General features: G+C 37.2%; 1 protein-coding gene across 1 annotated transcript in view; it reads right to left on the bottom strand.

Moving 5' to 3' along the window:
• Positions 1–6,865: 6,865 nt before the first annotated feature.
• DNAJC15 (DnaJ heat shock protein family (Hsp40) member C15) overlaps positions 6,866–23,884 on the bottom strand; it is a 61,788-nt gene continuing 44,769 nt past the window's right edge. Inside the window, 1 exon segment of the mRNA XM_081045978.1 lies at positions 6,866–7,083. Within this exon segment, the coding sequence (XP_080902104.1) occupies positions 7,013–7,083 (71 nt within the window). The 3' untranslated portion in view covers positions 6,866–7,012.

Raw genomic sequence — 23,884 nt, 5'->3', positions numbered from 1 at the left:
GGCAGAAGCTGGAAGGTGCCCTTACTCTTCACTGACACTGGGGATGGGATCCAGGCATCTGCGCAGACATAGTCAACAATATATTTTAGGGGTGACAGTTCCGTTGTGTCAGCATTTCTATTACCAAGGCCTGTGTTTAGAGTTCTTTATGCAGTCAAAGTGCTGCAGGCCAAAAATTGACATGAAGATACCTGAGGCAAGAAGGAAACAAACTAAGGAACCAGGCACTTTCTTTGGTATTTGCATTTCAAGGTAAATACAAAAATCAATTTTCAAGCATTGTTGGGCTGATTTCTATTTTCTCCTGCTCGCTTAGTTTGGTATAGAGGGGTAAAACCCCAACTTTCCTGAATGCTTTCTGAGAAAATGCACATATCTATGATTTGGGTTTCTGATAGCTGTCTTTAGAAGTGAACTAATCACGACAATGTTCTGAGGGACGGCTGGGCCAAGCCCTCAGGAAGTAGGAAGGGCTAAAAGAAAGAAAAGCAGCGCCTGCACGAGAGCTCACAGGACAGCTGAAGGACGAATGCATAAGGTTAGCGTCTCTTCTTTCAGAGTTGTACAATGGAAAAGTTGAGTGTAAATTCAATTTGAGCAAGTCAGATTTAATTTTAACTGTATTGGGAAAACTAGATAGATAAAAGTATCTTACAGTTTATCTTTTAGAATCTTAAAGCAAAACAAACACAACGGTATTTATCTATTTTCACATATTGAATTAAAAAAAATATCTGTTTAGAAAGGGGAAAACAAAGCCCACATACATAGACAGTAGGCGTGCAAAATGGAATAGAATAGAATGCAAACTGAATACCCAGGTACCCAGAAGCTGAGGAACAACGAGATGGGAGTGGGGATAATTAGGGAAGGCTACATTTCTGTGTGCACCTGCTGCTCTTTCTGCAACACCACACTGTACAACATTCCAGAAGAGCCAGAGATGCAGGCCACATGCAAATACAGTCTGACAACTCACCACCAGCGGACAAACATTATTAGATAATTCATCCTCCTCTGGAGGCATGGCAACCAAAATGTAAACACTTCTGAAGTCAACTCTTTATTATCCACATTCACAGAAGGGAAGAGCAAAGCCACTGGTAACCCGAGAGTAGATCGACGGCGACTGAGCTGGCACTGGAATGCACGTATTTTTGAATATAGGTGTACGAAATGTCCAAGTCTGCTATAAACATTATAGTCACGAGGAGTTAGAAACCTTTTCACCACGTGATCGGAGCAGCTGCAAGCAGTTAGGTGATAATCGCAAAGACACATTCTTAGATGGTGACTAAAGTATGGGTTCTACTAGATGCCCTGTAACTGTGCAAAACATAACTTTAGAATTTGGCAAAAAAGCATGGCATGAACAAATAATCCAGTTCACAGTTGAAATTTGAGAAAGCAATTTTCAAAACTGAGCACTGCATTTCCCTTTCAAATGCTGTTAAGTTCTCTCTTCTGGTTTCAATTCTCATTTTTTAACCTAAATACTCATGGCCTCTCTGCTCCTTTCAATAAAGCCAGCCTTCTCAGTCTCACCTTTACTTTAGTGCAGTGTCTTCCTGTCTTGCCTAAGCTCTGCTGCTTCATTTTCATGAGCGGTCTTCTGAACCGCACTCTGGATGTTCTCCTTGGAAGCTCTTGGCCCATGAATGTTTCAAAGAAAACCTCACCAGTTTCCTCCATTTCCATTCTTTAGTCAGAGAAACCCACACTATGATAAACTTTGCATCTGAACTTCTGCTGTGTGCACTAGGACAGACATCACAAGCTTCCAGGGCAGAATGAGACACTGGGTTCTCCTTGCTCGTGATGCCAGCTGAGACTGGAGCCTTCCATAAACCTGTTTTCTCCATCTATGTAACCCAAGGTCACAGCCAGCCAAGAATGGGCTAAGAGCCATGCAGGCCCTTTCAGCCTACTGATTCCCACAGACCTCGAGTCAGCGCCACACAGTGGAACAACATGTACTTTGGGCAGGCCACACTGGGTGAGGATCCCAGTCCCACCACTTACTGGCTACGCAGTCTGAGCCAAATTCCCAACTCCTCTGAGCCTTTCTTTCTTTATCTGTAAAATGCAGGTAATATTACGGTACTTTTCTCTTAGGTGTGCTATGAAAATCAAGTAACAATGTAGGCAGGATGCTTGGGACAAGGTGTTTAACGAGCACTAGCTATACTAAGATATTATGGATTTATGAAGAGGAGCTGATCCTAACTCCTTGGGCCCCCACACTACGGCTTACACACAGCATTGAATCAGTGTCAGAACACGATTTTCGTCGTCAAAAGCAAATTAAGTTTCCCACCGTTGATGTAATTTTCCAGGGGCATTTCCCTCCTTTGAGTTGAGGTACTAATTTGAAATTTATGGCCAACATCTAGCCTGAGTGATCTTATTCTGCCGATGTACAATTAAACCCCCTCCTAATGCTGGAGATTGTACATGTATGTCTATAGCAGTCTGTTCAGACTTCCAATGTTGACCAGTGCTGCTGGCACTGTTGAATAGAGCAGAGGGGGAAAGGGTTATTCTGGCAGGAAGAGAAATGAACAGTACTTAATGAACTTGCATTTCAACTGAGCAGGTTTTCTAATACAATTTTTTTTTAAAAAAAAAGCTTTTTATAAATTCTTTTGCTCAGCAACAATAAAAAAAGAAAAAGAGCGCTCAGCTGGGAACAATAGCTACTCAGCTCATAAAAATCATTAGAAGGAACATTTTCTTTGTCTACCATGCCTAGCAATTTCACTGGTAGGCAATAATCCAGATCACTTAGGTTCCACCTAAAAAGAGTCTAAAGAACCTTCTCAACCTTTCAGCTAATAAATTATACTAACGAAAAAGGTCTAATTCTCTAATGTGTGTGTATAATTCCACCATAAATAAAATTTTAGCTCACAGTTCATAGGATGCTTTTGACAAGAAGAGGAGACTAATGTAGTGTTGACAGGATATACTCTTTGGGTTGCCTTACCCTAGGAGGGAGGTACGGTGCTGACAGTTACTCACTGCCTTCAAACCCCCTTGTTGCCAGAGGCCTTCACCCAGGAGGTGACAGCTGAGCAAGGGGCAGGGTGGCTGTGGGTGGCGCGGCTCCCACTGCGAAATGAGCTGGCTGACTTGGATATTTAACCTCTCACTCTGCAGTTCAGCTTAAGTGGGCAGAGTCAGAGAAACTTCCTATTTTTGACATAAGGGGCTAATTCATCTCCTCCCACAGATGTCATGAGACTACCTTAAGCTAACTGCCAAATTTGTTGAAGATCTGTCATTATTTCCATGTTCACAGTTCCCCATGGTGACCAAAGGCTGTGCTCGGACAAAATATGCTATTTCTAACGAATTTCTGCTGGGCCGTAAACATTTATTTCTTCATTCAAACGTATCAAGCCAAAACAAAATTCTCTATGTTTAAGAATCTTTTTTCAATTTAGTTTGCGCATACTACACATTTAAGAATGAACTTACTTTATGTCTTTCCTGTCTGACACAGGAAGTGTTCAATATTTGCTGAATGACTAAAATGCATTTCAGACCAAATAAAGGAAATAGCTGGAAGCCTAAATGAAACATCTTCCACAATCGACACCCCTTTTTCCTTACTCCTCTCCACTTTGGACTTCAGCCTGGAGATTGGCACCATTAACTACAGGCTAAATAGCATTCCGGGCTCCCCTCTAATTAACTGCCCATTTGACTTACACTTTCTCTGGAATCCGGGAAGTAATTGTTTTGTTTCTAAAAGGTCTTTTCTGCTGCCTCAGATTGCATCTGTGATATAGGAAGAAATAGAAACTGCAATATCAACATAGAACTTAATTAAGAAGACTATGCAATGACAGCAAATATGTAAAAGCAGTCTTGACTGAAGATAGGTAACCATTCAAATAAGCTTTTCACAGATAATGAGTTGAGGGTGCACAACTATTGAAAATCTAATTTCATAAGGACACTGCCATTTAGAGAATGACTACTGAACTACATCGACCTAAAATAGAAGTTGTATCATTTGAAATGACTTCAGCTAGTTGTACTTAAACTACATTCCTGACGAAGTTTTTAAAACCATGTCTTCACTGATTTGATCAAGGGAGGAGGGGACGGGACACCCAAACCTACCCTGCCACACAGTGAAGATGCCCACGAATTCTTCCACAATGCTCTGTGTTCTCTCCCTCTGAATCTCAGCAGGCTCTACAACTCAGAATGACTGCCGTTTGCAGACCCAGGTTGAGTCTGCAGCCTCCACTTCCGGTCTCTTGGACCACTCTCTTGTATCACAGCCCCCCCCCCCCCCAGGTGTGAGGATGCTCTAATAGCCTGTGGAGAAGCCTCTGCACAGAGGAACCTCAGGCTCCCACCTGGCAGCCAGCCTGAAGTGTCTCCTCCTGCTCCAGCCAAGTGGCTCCAGTGGGGGCTGCATGAGACAGAGAAGAGCCATTCCTACCAGGTACTCCCAAACTGCAGACTCCAGAGTAAAACGAATTACTACTGGAACATACCTCAAACCTAACTCAAAGTAGTCTAAGATTTAAAATTAGTTAAAAGGAGCAGTGAAAGATGCAATAATTATATTTTTTCAGCAATTGCTATATGACTAAATGCTTCACACATCCTTATTCCCCACAACAACCTTATTAGATACGATAATTATTTTTTCTATTTTATAGATGAGGCAATTAATTACAGACGTGGATTAATTGCTCAAGAGCATGTAATAGGAAGATAATATTCAGAACCACATCTGACTCCAAGGCACATGCTTAGCAGGAAAACAGGGATAAAGGAAATTCCAAGCTAATGTTAGGGACTGAAATTCTCAAAAATATAGTATGAATTAGAAAATAGTTAAAATGTAGGCCCTGAAAGTGCCCCAACATTGCTTAGAATAACTTTCAAAATTGGCAGTAACATTTTTTGAAGCATAGTATTCAGAAAACATTTTCTTAGTATGTACAACTTTATGACATCTACTAAGTACAAGTGCGACATACTAAAGAGAGGTTACAAAGATGAATGACAACGTTCTTGCTCTAAAGGTTCTTACATTTTGGTAGAAGAAATCAGGCATGTTACACAAGGTACCAAGTTAGAAGTAGCGTCAAATGAGGAAGAAGTGGTCTGGGAACTTATTCATTCATTCAACAGATATTTATTGGATGCCAACAGAGCAGTGAACAAGACAGATATGTTTCCTGCTGATGATTCACATTACTTTTGCTAGAAGCACCAGAAAAGGAGGGATTCATTTTAGCTTGGCCTTGAACATCCTATCCCTAGGCTTTGGGCATGAGGAGTAAAGGATCGGGAGGGCATCTGAGGTAGAGATAACAGTGAGCAGAAAAAATGAAAAACACTAAAGCACAAGAAAATTAGGACATGCAAAGAACTTTAAAAGCAAGAACGATATTTTACTAACTTTCAAATGCAATCGATTTGTTATTTTATGTGCCCAAAGAAAAACTAGCAAAGATTTACAGCAGCGGCTCTCAACCAGTGGCGCTTCTGCCCTCCAGGGGACATTCAGCCCTGTCTGTCACAGCTGAGGGGGTGTGCTGGCCATTACAGGCGCAGGCATGGATCCCGCCAGTCACCCCACAACGCACAGGAAGGAGAGCCCCCACAAAAAGGAATCGCTCAGCTCCACACTGGTAATGTTGCCAAGACTGAGAACTCCCGAACTACGGACTGTAATAAACTGAAAGATGCACCTGGAATACCAAAAAGTATTTTAGGAGAGACGAAATGCTGTAGTCCAGTTTACCTGGGATGAACCCAGAACGTGTAGAGGAGTGCTGGAAAGTGATGCTGGCTGGCAGTGTGGATCTGAGTCTATGTTCTCAGCTTGGGGACCATGTAGTGATGGTGACCGGGGGCTGAGAAAACAGCAGAATGCCTGTAAATCACAGGGCCAGCCCTTCAAGAGCACGTGCCAACCCCTGGCTTTGAGAAACCCTGCCCTCTAACCACAATAATTCATACCCTATTTCTGCTATTATGACTGATCTCAGAACAACTCTGACTCACTAATCATATAGTATGTCCTCTATTGCTTTCAAAGCCCAGCTCTATGTCACGTATTCTGTGAAGCTCCCCCAGTGTGCTCAGTTTAAAATATTCTTTTCTTTTTTTGAACTTCTTTAGCATATCACCTATACGTCTCTAATAGTATTCTTGTGATTGGTCCTTCTAAATGCAAGTTCCTTTGGGCCAGGATCCATGACTGGTTCACACCTGTAACTCCCAGAGGACCTACTATAGCATCTTACCTGTTGTAAGTGGTCAATAAATATTTGTAGGATGAATAACTGAATAAATATACACTACTGGAAGACTATAATTATATACAAATTACTCAGACTTCTTACAACTCTTTCAGACTTTCCTCACAGGGCTCATTTTGTAAATCTTTAATCATTTTAGCAGCTCTCCAAGTTCAGCTATAGGGCCTCAGAGAGAGCAGGGTTCTTTAACAAGTCCAAAGCACTACTTCAGAAAACACCATTTTGTAAATTCCATTAAGTTTCTGTTCATTTCCCCAAGGGGGTGGTGGTCAGGGTTGGTCTCAAAACATTTAGAGCACCTTACACAGGCAGAGCACTAAATTCCTCTGAGGAAACAAGGGACAGTGTAAGTATAAATGTAAGCAGTAGAAACATTTCTACTGGCTGCTCACAATCACCAGTTACATTATGATGATCATACTTTTTAGCTACCTTTGTGTGGGGTATTTAGGACTAACAGAACAAAAAATCTTAAAATATATGACTATCACACAGAATGTAAGAATATAAGGGGACAAAGATCGGTTATAGAATTTTAAGACATTCCTTTAAAAGATAACACAAAGACAGATTATTAATCTTTTATTATATACCTTAATAGTGGAATAAGTTATTATTTTTGGTCAGCACATATATGCAATTAATACAGGGGTGGTTTAGGTTAATTTGCAGGACTTTGTTTTTTAAGTCCCCCTCCCTTTTCTCCTTCAACGTAGTCACTGTTTGGTGGTTGCTTCCAGTAAGTCTTTTGCTTCATTTATTTTGGTTGCTAAGTACGGAGATCCACCTGAGGACAATGGAGAATAAATGGATTAAAACACACTTCATTACTGACATTTTTTAAAGTCTCAAATATCAAAAAACACTCAATTATAATTCTGATATTTTCCCACACGTTCATCCTCTGACTAATTATTTTATAAGCTGACTAGAAATCAAAACAGCATAAACTTGTTTGGTGAAGCATTACAGACACCAACAATCAAAGATAACCTCTGAGAAAGATAATGAAAAAAAGTTATGATTGGGAATAAAATCTGAAAAACACTCAAATATTTCAACCATTTAACCAGAGAATTTTATGAAAGTAAGCGATGGTTCGATGAATAAAATAATGGTCTTTCACCAAGACCTTTTTTAAAAGGGAAGAATATTTATCTTTGAAGGAGGATATCTTTCTGAAGGAGGTAAAGAAATCCAAAGAATCTTTTGGAGTCTAATCAAACCTTGTAAACTCACAAAAATAAAATATATGTTAGAAAAGGCAACTATATACTACTCAGTTCTAAGCATCACATTTACTAATACAAATGAACAAATAAATGAATGATAATGAAGATAATGCTGAAGGAAATGCTTGTTCCCTGTTCTCTGAAACGATTCCATTAGAATACTTAGGAAATAGTCTTACATTCACTGTGCCCTAAAATAAAATTAAGTCAGTTCTTTTTTAGAGTTCTTTACAATGAATTCTTTCTAATGCAAACAAGAGGAAAATTGAGGTGAATTTAAAATTCAGAATCATTATAAATCACAAACAGAATCTATTGGACATACAAAAATACAAGCCCCAGACTGTCACATTAAACCTATTTAAGCCTCAGCCGCCTTTTCACTCCTAGTCCCGAACACTTCATTGTTTAACACTCAGGCTAACAATCAAATTACAGCTTACCAGTTTCTTTGTGTTTGTTTTTATTTTTTATTCTCCCCTTGTGTACAAACCACTTGTAGCTATTGGAAACATCATAAGATTTCAGCTTACAACAAACCAAAAACCATGTAGATACCGTGTTTCCCCGAAAATAAGACCCGGGTCTTATATTACTTTTTGCTCCAAAAGACACATTAGAGCTGATTGTCTGGCTAGGTCTTATTTTCGGGGAAACACGGTAGTACTGGCGTAAATTGTCCTGACTTTGTTCAGACCTTTTATTGATAATCATACCACTCACCTGATTAAGGGAAAAGAAAGCAGGCAAAATAAGTTCACACATATGGTGTTGGAGCAGAAAGGGCAATCAATGGGGGAGGAGCTGTATCTAGCTCTCTGCCCTTGAGGATACCACTGCCATTTTCATATCAAGATCTGAATCGCTATGAACACTTACGGAATATATCATAGAGTGTCCCTGAATATACAATAAGAATAACAAATGAAGCTGATGAAAGTTTCCACACGCACTGGGTTATGAAACAAACTGATTTCATGATTATCTTTGCAAATGATCTTAAAATTAGGTAACGTCAATCTTGGTAAGCCGTTTAAATGTTCAGTTACCAAGGTAATGCCAGGCATCTTGAATGTCCTCAACAAAGAGGAAAATGATAACTCAAATACAACCATATAATTGATTGATATGCATTCTGGGTATTTAAATCACAGGCCATAATAGGCTCATTGAGCATACAGAAAAAAATCAAGGTACAGAAGATCAAAAGTCTCATTAAACATTATATTTATTGATGGCAATGTTAGAAGGAAAAAAGGACAGTTTATTTAGAATAATCATAAAGTACTACTCGGCCTCTAAGTCAGAGGGACGCAGGACTTCTCAGTTATATCCAGGGTAAGAACTTTGGCTTGGCTCTCATTCTATCCTCAATCTACCTTCCTAGGATTTGGAAAAGTTGCTAAGTCAAAAATTACAATTCCTGTATTTCCTTCAGGAGTGTTTGGTTTAAATTGGGACCTTATTCAGGAGGGGCAATCTTGTGAGATCTGACAAGTAGGGTCAACGAAAGGCTTTCTGGCTGGGCCTCTGTCACTGCTATGCAGACGAGACCATGGGGTTTCCGGGGAAGCTTCTGGGCTTTTCCCTGGTTCCAGGGGCGTCTCTGAAGCAGAAGCCGCCCAACAAAGCAGCTCTATCACTGACATGGGAGGAGTCACCCTTGGAGGTCCAGGCTGGAATTTTGTCCTCCAGATCTTCACACAAACCACCACTTCCCTGTACTAAATGCTCTCCTGTTTAAAACATCTTGTTTCTGGCACTGAATCAATACAGGACACATATCCTATATTTAATGGAAACCATATTCACTTGAATCTTTCAATCCTGCTCAAATTTCTTGGGGGAATCATCTTGAATCTATTTAATTAGAATACTCATGCTCACCCTTGACCTCTGGACCTTTGTAATTCCACTAAAAACTGCTGGAGCTCTTCTGGGTTTGGCTATCATGAACTATCATGTTTTAGACCAACCCTCCATTTAACACCAACTACAAGAGTTGAATAAAATGCAGACACATCGAAAGCAAAGAACTGGAGGTCTACCAAGTCACCCAAGACTTGAGGGCCAAGACCCTAGATATAAGAAAAATGCATGGTGATGAGCCCAACATTCTGCACTGCTTTCTCCCTTCAAAGAAACCAAACACGAAAGAGTATATACTATATAATTCCACTTACAAGAAACGCTAGAAAAAAGTATCTAATATATGAGATCGGACAATTAAGTTCGCGAACTCATCCTAGAAAAAGCACTACATACCTCATTGCTGAATATCACTATGGTCACCTTCTAAGTACTCCCCTTGGGAAGCTACGTACCAACGCCAGTGCTTAGTCCACCCTTTCAAGCAATTCTGGAACTCTTTCTGGAATGGCCATCAGAACTATCGTCATATTACCCTTGATGTCCTGAATGTCATCAAAATGTCTTCCTTTCAATATTTCCTTTATCTTTGAGTAAAGAAAGAAGTCATTGGGCCAGATCAGGTGAAGAGGGAGAGTGTTCCAATACAGTTATTGGTTTACTGGCTAAAAACTCCCTCACAGACAGGGCCGTGTGAGCTGGTGCATTGTCGTGATGCAAGAGCCATGAATTGTTGGCGGAAAGTTCATGTCATCTAACTTTTTCATGCAGCCATTTCAACACTTCAAAATAGTAAACTGTGCAGTTGGTACAAATGCATAATGAATCATCCTGCTGATATCAAAAAAGGTTAACAGTATCATTGCAACAAGTTCTTGAACTTAATTGTCAGACCTCGTATGGTGGCAGAAAGTGGAACAATCACCCAAACTGGGGTAGGGCCTGGCAATGGGAAGGAACACAGAGGAACAATTTGAGTTTTTATCAGCTAACATTTTGTTTGTTTTTGCATCTATGTATATCCTGTGAGATCTTCACTAGGGTTTATAATCAAAGATATGTTACCCCCATAAGAAGAGAATGTGTTTTCTTTTGCTTCTATTTTTTTTTCTTTTTTTTTGGGGGGGGGGGGTGGAATTCACTTATAAAACTATCCTGGCCAGGGTTTTTATTCATGGGAAGATTTTAGTTACAGATTCAGTTTCTCAAATCAATAGGATTCTACTCATTTTCCATTTCTTCTTAGGTCAGTTTTGATGTTACGTTTTTCCTAGAATTTATTTCATTTAAATTTTAAATGCTTTAATATAAAGTTGATTAGTTATTTTTCAGAGAAGTAACCTGACTGTGAATTCTCTTGACCACTACTTTCTATTGTGATATTTTCCTTGATGCATGGGTTATTTAGAAACATACTGATTAATTACCAAACACTGGGAACCCCTAGATGTGTTCATTATTGTTTACTAATTTAATTAGGTTTATATCATGAATCCAAGATTGGCTTTAACATTAGAAAATTAATGCAATATATCACATAATCAGAATAAAGAACCAATATCATATAATCATCTCAATATATGCAGAAAACTCAATGCACTCATAATCAAAACTTTTAGTAAACTAAAAATAAATGGAAACTTACGTAATAGAAGTATCAAAAATATAGTAAACATACTTAGTAAAATGTTGATAACTTTGGCTTTGAGATCAGCAATGAGAAAAAGATACCTACTGTCATCATTTCTATTTAACACTATATAGAAGATTCTAGCCATTTTTAATAAATGCCCCCTTCTACCCCCTGCCCCCCAAAAGAAATAAGGATTGGAAAGAAAGAAATTATTCTCCATAAAGTACATGACTGAGTACATAGAAAATACAAAGGGATCTAAGACAAAATGAAATAATAAATGAATTTAATGAGCTGTTGGATACAATAACAATTTATATATAAATCAATTTTTATGTCCTAGAAATAAATAACTATACAATGTAAATTTTAGAAACAACAAAATTTATAATAGAATTAAAAAATCAACATCTAGGAATAAATTTAACAAATTATGTCTATGACCACAATTCGGAAAACTGAAAAGCCTCATTAAAGTAAATTAAAGACGATGTAAATAAATGAAAGGATATGCCTTGTTCATGGATTAGAAAATTCAGTATTGTAAAGACATCAATGACCCCCAAATGGATCCAGTGATTCACAGTAATTCCAATCATCACCCCAGGAGGTTTGCCAGTGAATGTGTACGTGTGTGCTTGCCCATGTGCACATGCAAATTGACAAGATAATTCCTAATTTATATTAAAATGTACAGGGCCACATACAGCCAAAAATATTAAGCAAAAATTTGAAGGATTTATACTACCAGAAAAGACTTGTTATGAAGCTACACAAATTAAAACTGTGTGGTACTGTCATAAGTATAATGAAATTAATCAACAAGAGAGAAAATATGAAAACATTTCCATAAATATCTGGTTACTTGATTAAAATAAGGTAACACTGTGGATCACTAGGGAAAGAAAGCCCTTTTCAATAAATAATGCTGGACCACTTGGATATCTGTATACAAATAATTGAAACGTTACCCATATCTCATACTACCTATTAATACAAAAATCAATTTCTAGTTTATTACAGACATAATTATGCAAGGTAAAGGTTCCAGAAATTATCTCCTGGAGATTTTCATGACCTTGAGACAGGCAAAAATTTCCTAAACAAAACCAAAAAGGCACTAACTATAAAGGGCAAGTTTGATAATCTGTACTATATTAAAATTAAGAATTTCTGTTCATGAACAGACACAACTAAGCATATGCAAAAGCAAGTCACAGAGAAAATATATTTGCAACACAAAGAACTTACATCTAAAATACCACAACATATGGTGTTCCCAAAAGATAGTAAGAAAAAGAGACAACCCAAACGAAAAAACAGATAAATGATAGCATATTCATACCATGGAATGCTGTACAGCAATAAAAAAAATACAAATGAATCATTACTATAACATTCACTGCTACATGAATGAATCTGACAAAAATAATACAAGAGAAAAGACAAATATAGAAGACTACATACTATATGATCCTACTTAAAGTTCTAAACAGCAAAACTAATCGATGAAGATAAATTGCCACAGGGTTACGAAAGTCAATTTGGGGAATGTAATCAACAATGTTGTAAAGATTTTGTAGGGTATCCGATAGACACTTGTCTCATTAGGGAGACCACCTCAGGGAAGATGTAGATGCCTGATCACTGCACTGCACACCTGAAGCTAAAGCATAATGAATGTCAACTACAATTTATTTATACATATAAATTATATATATGTATACATATGTAAATTTTATATATGTGTATGTATATGTAGTTACAAGAAGCAGAGTACAGCATTAGGAATAGAGACAGTGGAAATGTAATGGCTGTATGTGATGTCAGAGGGATAGTGAATGGGGGAGTGGGGAGTTGACACTGTGTGAGGAATATAAATGATAAATGTCTACTATTACATTGTTTTGCGCACCTGAAACTAATAATAAAATAAATAAATTGATTAAAAAAAAAGCCAGGATAGTAGTAACCTTTGGGGAATGGGGAGTGATTGGAAAAGTACAAGAGGAGAGTTTTTGTATGGTTTTACTTCTCCACGTGGGTACTGGCTACATAAATGGGGTCACTTTGTGACAGATCATTGAGTCATATACTTGTGATCTGTATACTTTTATGAACTTATATTTCAATTTTTAAAAGCTTATCAAAAAACTAACACTGGAGATATGTTCACCTCTCTGCAGTTTGATGACATTACATATTCATATGGTCCAAAAATCCCTGGGGCTCAGCAAACCTACGATGAAGGCCATAGTGATGAGGACAGTGACCAGGCATTGTTCTAACATATTATTTCATTTGGTTCTTGCAGCCATCGTTTCCAGTTTTGCAATTCTTGTTTTCATTACATAAAAAGACTGAATCACACCAAAGAGTTAATATGAGGTGGAGAACCCTGGCTCTTGAGCCTGCATGCTTCTTAATCACTATACCAAACTGCTTCTCATTTTGTTATCAGGATTTATTAAACGTGCGGTTACCCATTCCTGGTCCTCTTCCTTTTTGAAAGGACCGAAATCATGCGATTTGTCTTTTAAAAGACATATCTATCTATTCATTAGATAATAAATACCTTGATGAGCAATTAGGTCTTAGACTTCTCTGCATTATCAACACAGCTCTGAATACACAACTGAGACCGAGACAAGTGTTTTGGATGAGGAGGAGAAAAAGTGATGAGTCACTATTCCACTAGTTTCTTTCTTTTATTAGTTTCAGGTGTACAAAACAACATAATGATTAGACATTTACAATCTCACAAAGTGATAAACCCATCAAGTCTACTACCCATCTGTTACTGTACATAGCTATTACAATACCATTGACTATATTCCCTATGCTGTGTGTATGTGAGTATAAAATACATATACACACACATATAATTATAGTTGACATTCTATATTGTTTTATATTATTTTCAGGTGTGCAGCACAGTGATTATCCATTTATATAATCTATGAAGTGATCCCCCCAATAAGTCCAGTACCCATCTGACACCCTACAGTCTTTACATTATTTACTATATTCCCCATACTGTAGTTCACATCTCCGTGACTATTTTGTGACTAACAATTTGTACTTGCTAATCCCATCACTTTCTCCCTCATCCCCAACTTTCCTCCCATCGAACAACCATCAGTTTGTTCTCTGTATCTATGAGTCTACTTCTGTCTTGTTTGTTTATTCTGTTCTTTAGATTCCACACATAAGTAAGACCATACAGTATTCGTTTTCCTCAGTCTGACGTATTTCACTGAGCATGATATCCTCTAGGTGCAACCATGTTGTTGCAAATGGTAAGGTTTCATTCTTTCTTACGGCAGAGTAACACTCCATTGTAAAAATGTATCACAATATCTTTATCGAATCGTCTGTTGATGAGCATTTAGGTGTTTTTTTTTTTTTTTTTATTTTTTGGCTATTGTGAATACCACTGCAGTAAACATAGGGGTGCATATATTTTTTGGAATGAGTGTTTTGGATTTCTTTGAATAAATGCCCAGGAGTGAAATTGCTGGGTCATAAGGCAGCTAGCTCTATTTTTCAATTTTTTGAGGAATCTGCATACTGTTTTCCACAGTGGCTGCATGAGTGTTCCCTTTTCTCCACATCCTCGCCAGCACCTGTTGTTTCTTGATTTATTGATGATAGCTATTCTGACAGGAGTTAGGTGGTATCTCATAGTGATTTTTATTTGCATTTCCCTGATGATTAGTGATGTTGAGCATCTTTTCATATGTCTATTGGCCTTCTGTGTGTCCTCTTTAGAGAAATGTCTATTCAGGTCCTCTGCCCATTTTTTAATTGGATTGTTTGTTTTTCTGGTGTTGAATTGTACGCGTTTTTTATAAATTTTGGATATTAACCCCTTATCAGATGTATCATTGGCAAATATCTGCTCCCATTCAGCGGGATGTCTTTTTGTTTTGTTGATGGTTTCCTTTGCTGTGAAAACACTTTTCAGTTTGATGTAGTCCCATTTGTTTATTTTTTTTTCTTTTGTTTCCCTTGCACAACAAGATGTATCTATCAGTGAAAAAATTGCTAAGGCTAACGTCTGAGACTTTACTTCCTATACTGTCTTCTAAGAGTTTTATGGTTTGGGGTCTTACATTTAAGTTCCATTTTGACTTTATTCTCATTTATGGTGTAAGAAAGTGGTCCAGTTTCATTTTTTTGTACGCATCTGTCCAGTTTTCCCAGCACCATTTATTAAATAGACTGTTTTCACTCCAGTGTAAATTCTTGTCTCATTTGTCATAGATTAAATGACCATATATGAATGGATTTATTTCTGAGCTCTGTATTCTGTTCCATTGATCTATGTGTTTGTTTTTATGCCAATCCCACGCTGTTCTGATTACTATAAACTTGAAGTACAATTTGATTATCAGGTAGAGTGATACTTCCAGCTTTGTTCTTTCTGAGGATTGCCATGGCTATTCAGGGTCTTTTAAGATCCCATGTAAATTTTAGGATTATTTGTTCTAGTTCTGTGAAAAATGCAATTGGTATTTTGATAGGGATTGCACTGAGTCTATACATTACTTTGGGTAGCATGGACATTCTAACCATTAGAATTCTTCTTATCCATGAGTGTATGTTTCCATTTATTTGTATCTTCTTTAATTTCTCTCTGCAATGTCTTACAATTTTCTGAGTGCAGGTCTTTTACTTCCTCGGTTAAATTTATTTGTATTTTTTTGATGCAATTGTAAATGGGATTGTTTCTTTCTGATAGTTTATTATTGGTATATAAAAATGCAACCAATTTCTAAATATTAATTTTGCATCTTGCTATTTTAGTAAATTCATTTATCAGTTCTAATATTTTTTTTTGGTGGAATCTTTGGGGTTCTCTATATCAGCATGCCATCTGCAAATAATGACAATTTTACTTCTTCTTTTCCCATTTTGATACCTTTTATTTATTTTGCTTGTCTGACTGCTAGAACTTCCAGTACTATGTTCAATAAAAGTGGTGAAAGTGGGCATCCTGTCTTGTTCCTGATCTTAAGGAAAATGCTTTCGCTTTTCCCCATTGAGTATGATACTGGCTGTGGATTTGTCACATATGCTTTTATTGTGTTATGTTCCCTCATTGCTGAGAGTTTTTATCATAAGTGGATGTTGCATTTTGTCAAATGCTTTTTATGCATCTATTGATATGACCATAGTTTTTATTTTATATTTTGTTTATGTGGTGTATCACATTCATTGATTTATGGATATTGAACCAAACTTACATACCAGGAACGAACCCCACTTGACTGTGGTGTATGATCTTTTTAATGTATTGCTGAACTCAGTGTGCTAATACTTTGTTGAGGATTTTTGCATCTATTTTCATTAGGTACACTGCCTATAGTTTCCCTTTTTTTGTCATGTCTTTATCTGGTTTGGGAATCAGGGTATTGGTGACCTTGTAAAATGAGCTCGGGAGGCTTCCCTCCTCTTGTATTTTTTGGAATAGTTTGAGAATAGGTGTTAATTCTTTTTTGAATGTTTGGTAAAATCCACCTGTGAAGCCATCTGGTCCAGGACTTTTGTTTATTGGGAGGTTGTTGATTACTGATTCAATTTTGTTGGTAGTAATTTGTCTCGTCAAGATTTTCTTTTTTCTCTTGAGTCAGCCTTGGAAGATTGTATGCTTCTAGGAATTTATCCATTTCTTCCAGAGTGTCCAACTTGTTGGTGTATAGTTGCATGGAGTGTTTTCTTAATTTTTTTTGTATTTTTGTGTTGTCTATTGTCACTTCTCTTTCATTTCTGATTTTATTTATTTGGGTCCTCTCTCATTTTTCTTGATGAGTCCGGTTAAAGGTTTGTTAATTTTATCTTTTCATATAACCATCTCTTGGTATCACTGATATTTTGTATTTTTTTTTTTAACTCTACATTTCATTTATTTTTGCTCTGCTCTTTATTATTTCTTTCCTTGTGCTCACTTTGGGCTTCGTTTGCTGTTCTTTTTCCAGTTCCCTTAGGTGTAAAGATAAGACTGTTGATTTGAGATTTTTCTCATTTCTTTCGGTAAGCCTGCATTGCTACGAATTTCTCTATCTTGGTCTATCTTGGAAAAGTGTTCCATGTGCATTTTGAAAAGAATGTATTTTCTGGTGCTCTGGGGTGAAATGCTCTAAAAATATCAAACAAATCCATCCGAAATAGTGTGTCATTTAAGGCCTTTGTTTCCTTGTTGATTTTGTGTCTGGAAGATCTGTTCACTGGTATCACTGGGGTGTTAAAGTCCCCTACTATGACTGTGTTACTGTTGATCTCTGTCTTCATATCAGTCAATATTTGCTGTATATATTTAGGTGCTCCTATGTTAGGTGCATAAATGTTGACTAGGGCCATACCTTTATTATTGGACTGATCCCTTTTTTATTGTGTAATGTCCTTCTTTGTCTCTTATTATAGCCTTCATTTTAAAGTCTATTTTGTCTGAAACAAGTATTGCTACTCCAGATTTTTCTCATTTCCATTTGTGTGAAATATCTCTTGCCATCCCTTTGAGTCTGTGTGTCTTTTGATCTGAGGTGGATCTCTTATAGACAGCATATGCATGAGTCTTGTTTTCTCATCCACTCAGCTACCCTCTGTCTTTTGATTGAAGCGTTTAATCCATTTACATTTAAAGTGATTATTGATAAGTACATAGTTATTACCATTTTATTATTCATATTTTTTATCTTCATTTGTTTGTTTTCTTTTATCCTTGTGTCTTTCTTAGACAAATCTTATCATTGACTTTTCTATATTCCTTAACTCTCATCAAAACTTATAAATGTCTACATTCCAAATCTGTAAGACAGAAGTAAAAAGTATTGCCATCTGCTGATTTGAAGGGTTCTTATAGGCCACCCATCTCTCTAAAAAGAAAACTGTTACAATCATATGGAGGCAGATAGGAGTTTGACTTCTGGCATAAAGAATTCCACTGATCTGCTCCCCAGTGAAACTGATGAAGACTATCAAAAATCCTAACGATTTGAAGCCTCTGGAAATGGTCTTAAAAGCAAAAATAAAAAAAGAAACATCTATTCAAGAAAATATATGAAAATTCAGTAAGAAAAGCAGGAATCTGTGGTATTTGAAGCAAAACAGCTCTCCCCTCCCCCCCACACCCCAGTTCAGCAAAACAGAGGCTCCAAGCTGGACCACTGCAGCCAAGAACACAGGGCTCCCTCTCTTCCCAGCTCCTGCAAAGAAGGCTTTCTTTCTGGGAGGAACAAGATCTCCATGTTTCTTTTCCTGCCCTCAGCTGCCTGATGCTTAGGCAAAGCCCCAGGCAAGCGGAACAGGTTCTACCGTGGGCCTGGCTCCCTTAGACTAATGGGAGCTCAACAGCCCTTCTCCCAGTCCATAAGGCACGGTGGTTCTGTACCAAGAGAGGGAAGTCAAGAAGACCTCAGGCTACTGCCCCCTCTATCGCACACTTAGCTCCTACAGCAGGGGTTTCACTCAGTGAGAAATTTGTGATAGTTTTCACTCCCAACTCCAGAGCCCTGGCCCAGAGATTTTTGCCTGTGAAATAAACAGTGCATAAAAACCAATGGCTCCTAATCTCTTCCCAAAGGAACTGACTTCATTTGAAACAGCGTGGAGGGTACTCTCAAGGACAGAACAAGAACAGTACAAGTTTTGATGAAAAGCAACTGGGAGGAGATTCATGAATCCAACGAAGATACAGTTTAGACTGTAGGCCAGTTCACAAGACAGAACCAAAAAATAAGAGAGCAGAAAGGTGCCTTCCTGGATTCAGAACAAATATCAAGCACTGACCTCAGACACTATTCCATCAAACGAGCTATAATTTGATTGTTATTAGTTTGTAGAGAAATTTATGTCTTGGGGCAATTGGTCATAATTAGTGGAGTTTAACAGTTGGGTGTGATTGAGACATGAGAAGATGCAGAAGATGCAAGCCTTCCCGCTACCACTATCATCCCAGGGTGCGTGAGGGCAGATCCAAAGCTGTGCCTCCCTGAGCACAGTGTAATAGGCTTAACACTGTGGGTGTGGTGGTGGGGGGGTGGGCATGAGTATAGACTTCACTAAAATAATCCAGCCAGTTTCCAACAAAATATTACAAGGCATACAAAGAAACAGGAAAGGATGACAGTATGACCCGTACGGACATCATGAAAAAAGCAGCAACAGAAACTACCTGTGAGACTGTCCAGATGATGGATTTACGGAAAAAAAGATTTCAAAGTAGCTATTATAAATACATTCACAGAACTAAAAGTAAAAAAAAAAAATACTAGAAGGACTCAAGAGTAAATTTGAAGTGGCACAAGAAAGAACTAGTGAACCTGAAGACGCAGTGATTGAGATTATGCAAGCCAAAGACCAGAGAGAAAACAGAATAAAGAAAAAAGAACAGAGCCTCAGAGAAATGTGTGGGACATCATTACGTCTACCAATATATGTGTAATGGGAGTACCAAAAGGAGAAGAAAAAAATCTATGAATAAATAAAGGCTAAAAATTCCCAAGTTTACTGAAAAATAATAACCTACACATCCAAGAAAATCAACAAACCCCAAAGAGGATACATAGGCAAATACACCATAATAAAAATGCTGAAAGTCAAAGTCAAGGAGAAAATCTGGAAAGGACATTAGGATAAGGAGGACATTAGACTGAGGTGGCTAAAATGCCTTAGAAGTCTATGTAACCAAAACCTAAGCCTATAAATCCCTTAACATTAAGAAATCGAAACCTGAAGACGACTAATCACAAACAGCCAATTAGACTTTTCCAAGTAAGGCAAATAAATGCTAAAGCTATAGCCTGTCAAAGAATATCCTTGCTTTCTTTCTGCCCCTTCTCTATAAAAGTCTTTCCTCTAGCGCTGTCAGTGGAGCACTCATAACCACTTCTGGTTTGGCATTGCCCAATTCAAACAGATTTTGCCTAAATAAACTCTTAAAATTTTTAATATGCCCCAGTTCATCTTTTAACAGTAGCAAGAAAAAAAAAAGTGTCACTTATAAAGAAACCCCAGTAAGATTAATAGCTAACTTAGCAGAAATTAACAGAGGACACAAAATTGGGATAACATATTCAAAATCCTCAAAGAAAAAAATGTCAACCAAGAATACTATATCAGCAAAGCTGTCATTCAGAAATGAAGGTGAAACAAACACTATGCAAGATAAACAGAAACTGAAAGGATGTGTAGTTAGCAGATTCACTTTAGAAGAAACAATAAAGGAAGTTCTTTAAGATGGAAGCAAGTGATCTCAGATGGTAATTTCAATCCGCACACACAAAGACCACTTGATAAAAGTCACTATATAATTATAAAAGACAATACAAATGCAAACTTTTCTTTCTTCTCTTAACTGATAGAAAAAGCAATTATAAAAAATAACATGTATAAAATGTATTGTTGGGTCTATGACATAGAAACATGTATAATTGCTAGTAACAGCATAGGCTATAGCTAAAGAACATAGGGTTTTGTTTGGAAGTTATGAAAATGTTCTAAAATTGTGATAGCTGCACGTATCTGTAAATATACTAAAAACTTTTAAATTGTTTTTTAAATGGCTGGACTGTATGGTACATAAATTATATCTCAATGTAGCTGTTTTTTTAAAAAAATCAATTGAGATAGGAGGACCTGAAGAATACTTTGAGTCTGATTCAGTTTATCAGGTCATTAGAGAATCACAGAAACCTAGAGTTGGAAGGGTCTTATATATCTCCTATGACATCCCTACCAACTGTCCTCCAGCAGTTTTGTATCTCAAATTACCTTCACTGATCTGCCTGAATATCACTTTTTCCACTGCTGTAGCTTCAGTGTCTAGGACAGGGCCTTCCTTCCAGTAGGTACTCAGTAGTAACTGGTTAACTGATACTTTGTGAAGGGGAACTAAGATAGCTCCAACTATAAGGATAGTCTTCCTTACAGAGGTCCAATCTTCACTACCCGTAGTTTCTTCTCAGTGAACATAATTCTGCCTACACAAAGGCATAGAAGAGGAACTTCACACAAATATGCAACATTTTAACTATTAGATGTTACATAGAACCCCAATAAGTTTCTAACTATAGGAATGTTTTCTGTTCTTTATTACTTTGGCCGAAAACCTAGGAATCATTCTTCCTCACCCCTAATCCAACAGTTTTGTTGGCTTTGCCTTCAAAATATATCCTGAATTAGACCATTCTTTACATCACAAAAACCCTACTCTAAACCAATATTCTTTCTTGAGTTACAGTTTTCTCTACTAATTTCCATGCTTCCACTCGACTCCCTATGTTCTTCATAGCTGCTAAAGGAGTTTTTCTAATATTGTACATCAGATATCATTTCCATAACACTTAAGATTAAAGCCAAAGTTCTTAGCATAGCTTGCAAGCTACTCCAGTTTTTGGCCCTGGGCATCCTCTCCAATCATATTTCCCCCCTCTCCTCCCCTTGTTCACTATGCTATATCCCATCCATCTCCTTACAATTCCAGAAACACATAGTATGGTCTCATTTTTCAAGACCTTTGCACTTGATGTTCCTTATGCCTGAAATACTTTTAGATTTTTGTGTGACATATGCCCTCAGGTCTCTGTTCAAATATTATCTCTTTACTGAAAATTTATAATATGTCTGTAAGTTAATACTGCAACTGCCTCCTCTCCAGCTGCCAACTCTATCCGCCCTACTCTATTTTTCTTAAAAGTACTTATCATCATGGGACATTTTCTGTATCAGCTTATTTTGGTATAACAAACTACCCCAAAACTTAATGGCTAAAAACAACAGGGTATTTTTATTCTCACTATTCGGTGGGTTTGCTGATGATTCTTCTAAGATGGGAAAGGACAACTAGGGCAGGATGGTGCAGGATGGCCTCACTGGGACCTCAGCTGTGATGGCTAGGCCTCTTTCTCTGCTCGGTCCTTCATCCTTCAGGAGGTGAGTCCCCGGGTTCTAAGGGAGAAACAGCTGAAGCTCCAAGGCTTCTTGAGGCCCAGGTTCAGAATTCACCCAATGTCACTTATGCTACATTCTACTGATCAAAGCAAGTGACTCTGGCCGATCTGAATATAACAGGTGAAGAAATAGACCACCTCTGGATGAGGATTGTGTGAAGAAACTGTGGCCATTTTTAATCTACCAAATTGCCTACCTACTATCTGTTTCTCCCAGTGGAATGTAAGATTCATGAAGGCAAGGTCTTTGCTATCTTCTTCAGTGTCTAGTACACTGTCTGACTTTCATTAGGTACTCAATAAATATTTGCTGAATGAATGACTGACCACTCATATGACACTGCTTCTCCAACTGTTCATCATCCTTTTTGGGTTCTTCTGAATACTACTCAGTCTCTCAGTGTCCTTCAAAATCCGGCATCCAAAAAGGAAACAAAATTCTAGATAAGGTCTAACTGCCTAGCTCAGTATAGCTGAGTAATAAATATTAATTAAATGAATGAATGACAAGTAGAGAAGATTGTGGTAATATTCAGTCTTATAATACAGATATTGTTCACCTCAAGATTACACCAACTTATTTTTAACAGCTTTTACACTGTTGAATCTTCTAGGCTTTGAGATCAACTATACCCCCATGGCTCTTTTCCATGTGAACTATTGGCAAGTTTCTGTCCTATATTTACATAATTGATTTTTGGGACTGAAAAGAACATTACATTTATCTCTGTTGAATTTTTTGATGTTTTTTTTTTATCCTTGTTGAATTTAAATTTAATCTCTTCTAAATCATGGCTCTCTCTAGTTGATTATTTCCCTTGACATACAAATCAGCTCAACTAGCTTTCATGTTAAAGTATATATTAAAAGTAAACAACAAAGAAAAAAACAACATTGCTTCCTTTAATGCAGTATCTCCCTCTTCCAGCTATTAATTCATTTCTCTCCTCGTGTTTTCACAAAACTCAAAAAAATTATCTGTAAGAGCGATCTCAACTTCCTTATCTTCCTTTTACTCCTCAACCATCAAGTAAAACTGCATTTTAAGGTCATCAAAGTTTCCCAATGTTGCAAAAATACTATGGATCCTCCTGTGTCCTCATCTTAACAGTTTTCACAGCAGCATTCAGCACAGTTGATTATTTGTTTTCTTTAAATATATTCCTGTTTCACCTTCTATGGCACCATGCTCTCCATTCTCTACTCTATACATTCTTTTTTAAATGTTGTTTTGAAAAATACAAATTTTTGTAAAGATTATGTTAATTAAAGGAACATGTGGTAAGATTAATATTTTACAATGAGGCAATAGATAATTATCTTTAAAACTTTCTCAGTTTTAATGTCTAGTATTATAAATATTGATAGATATAATCCACAAAAGTCTTTTTGGGTTTGAGACCAAAAAGTTTGAGTACTATTATTCCTTTAATACAAAATAAGACATTAAAAAAATTAAAGCAACAAAAAAACGCAAAACAAACTCATACATACAGAACAGAATGGTGGTTAACAGAAGGGTGAGGGAAAGACAAAGAGGGTAAATAAAGGAAGGTCAAATACATGGTAATGGAAGAAAATTAGACTCCGGGTGGTGAGCACACAACTGTATGTAGATGGTGTATCACAATGTTGTGCACCTGAAATTTATATATATTTAACCAATGTTACCAGTAAATATTATTTAAAAAATTATTTTTCATACACAACGAATGCCTGCAAACCAAAAGGCGGAAAATACGACAAAAAGAGAATCTGACATGAGCTAGATATCGGAAGTATCAGACAAGGACTTCGAAATAACTATGAGTAACATATATCCAAAAATAGAGTAAAAATGGAAAAGAGAAACATATAAAGATTACAAAGAGATCTAGATTCCATAAAAAATTAATTGGCCAT

This window comes from Rhinolophus hipposideros, assembly GCF_964194185.1.
Source record: "Rhinolophus hipposideros genome assembly, chromosome: 4".
NCBI classification, from domain to species: Eukaryota; Metazoa; Chordata; class Mammalia; order Chiroptera; family Rhinolophidae; genus Rhinolophus; species Rhinolophus hipposideros.
The sequence above is the reverse complement of the archived record's forward strand: the minus strand, read 5'-3'. Positions and strand labels throughout refer to the sequence as shown.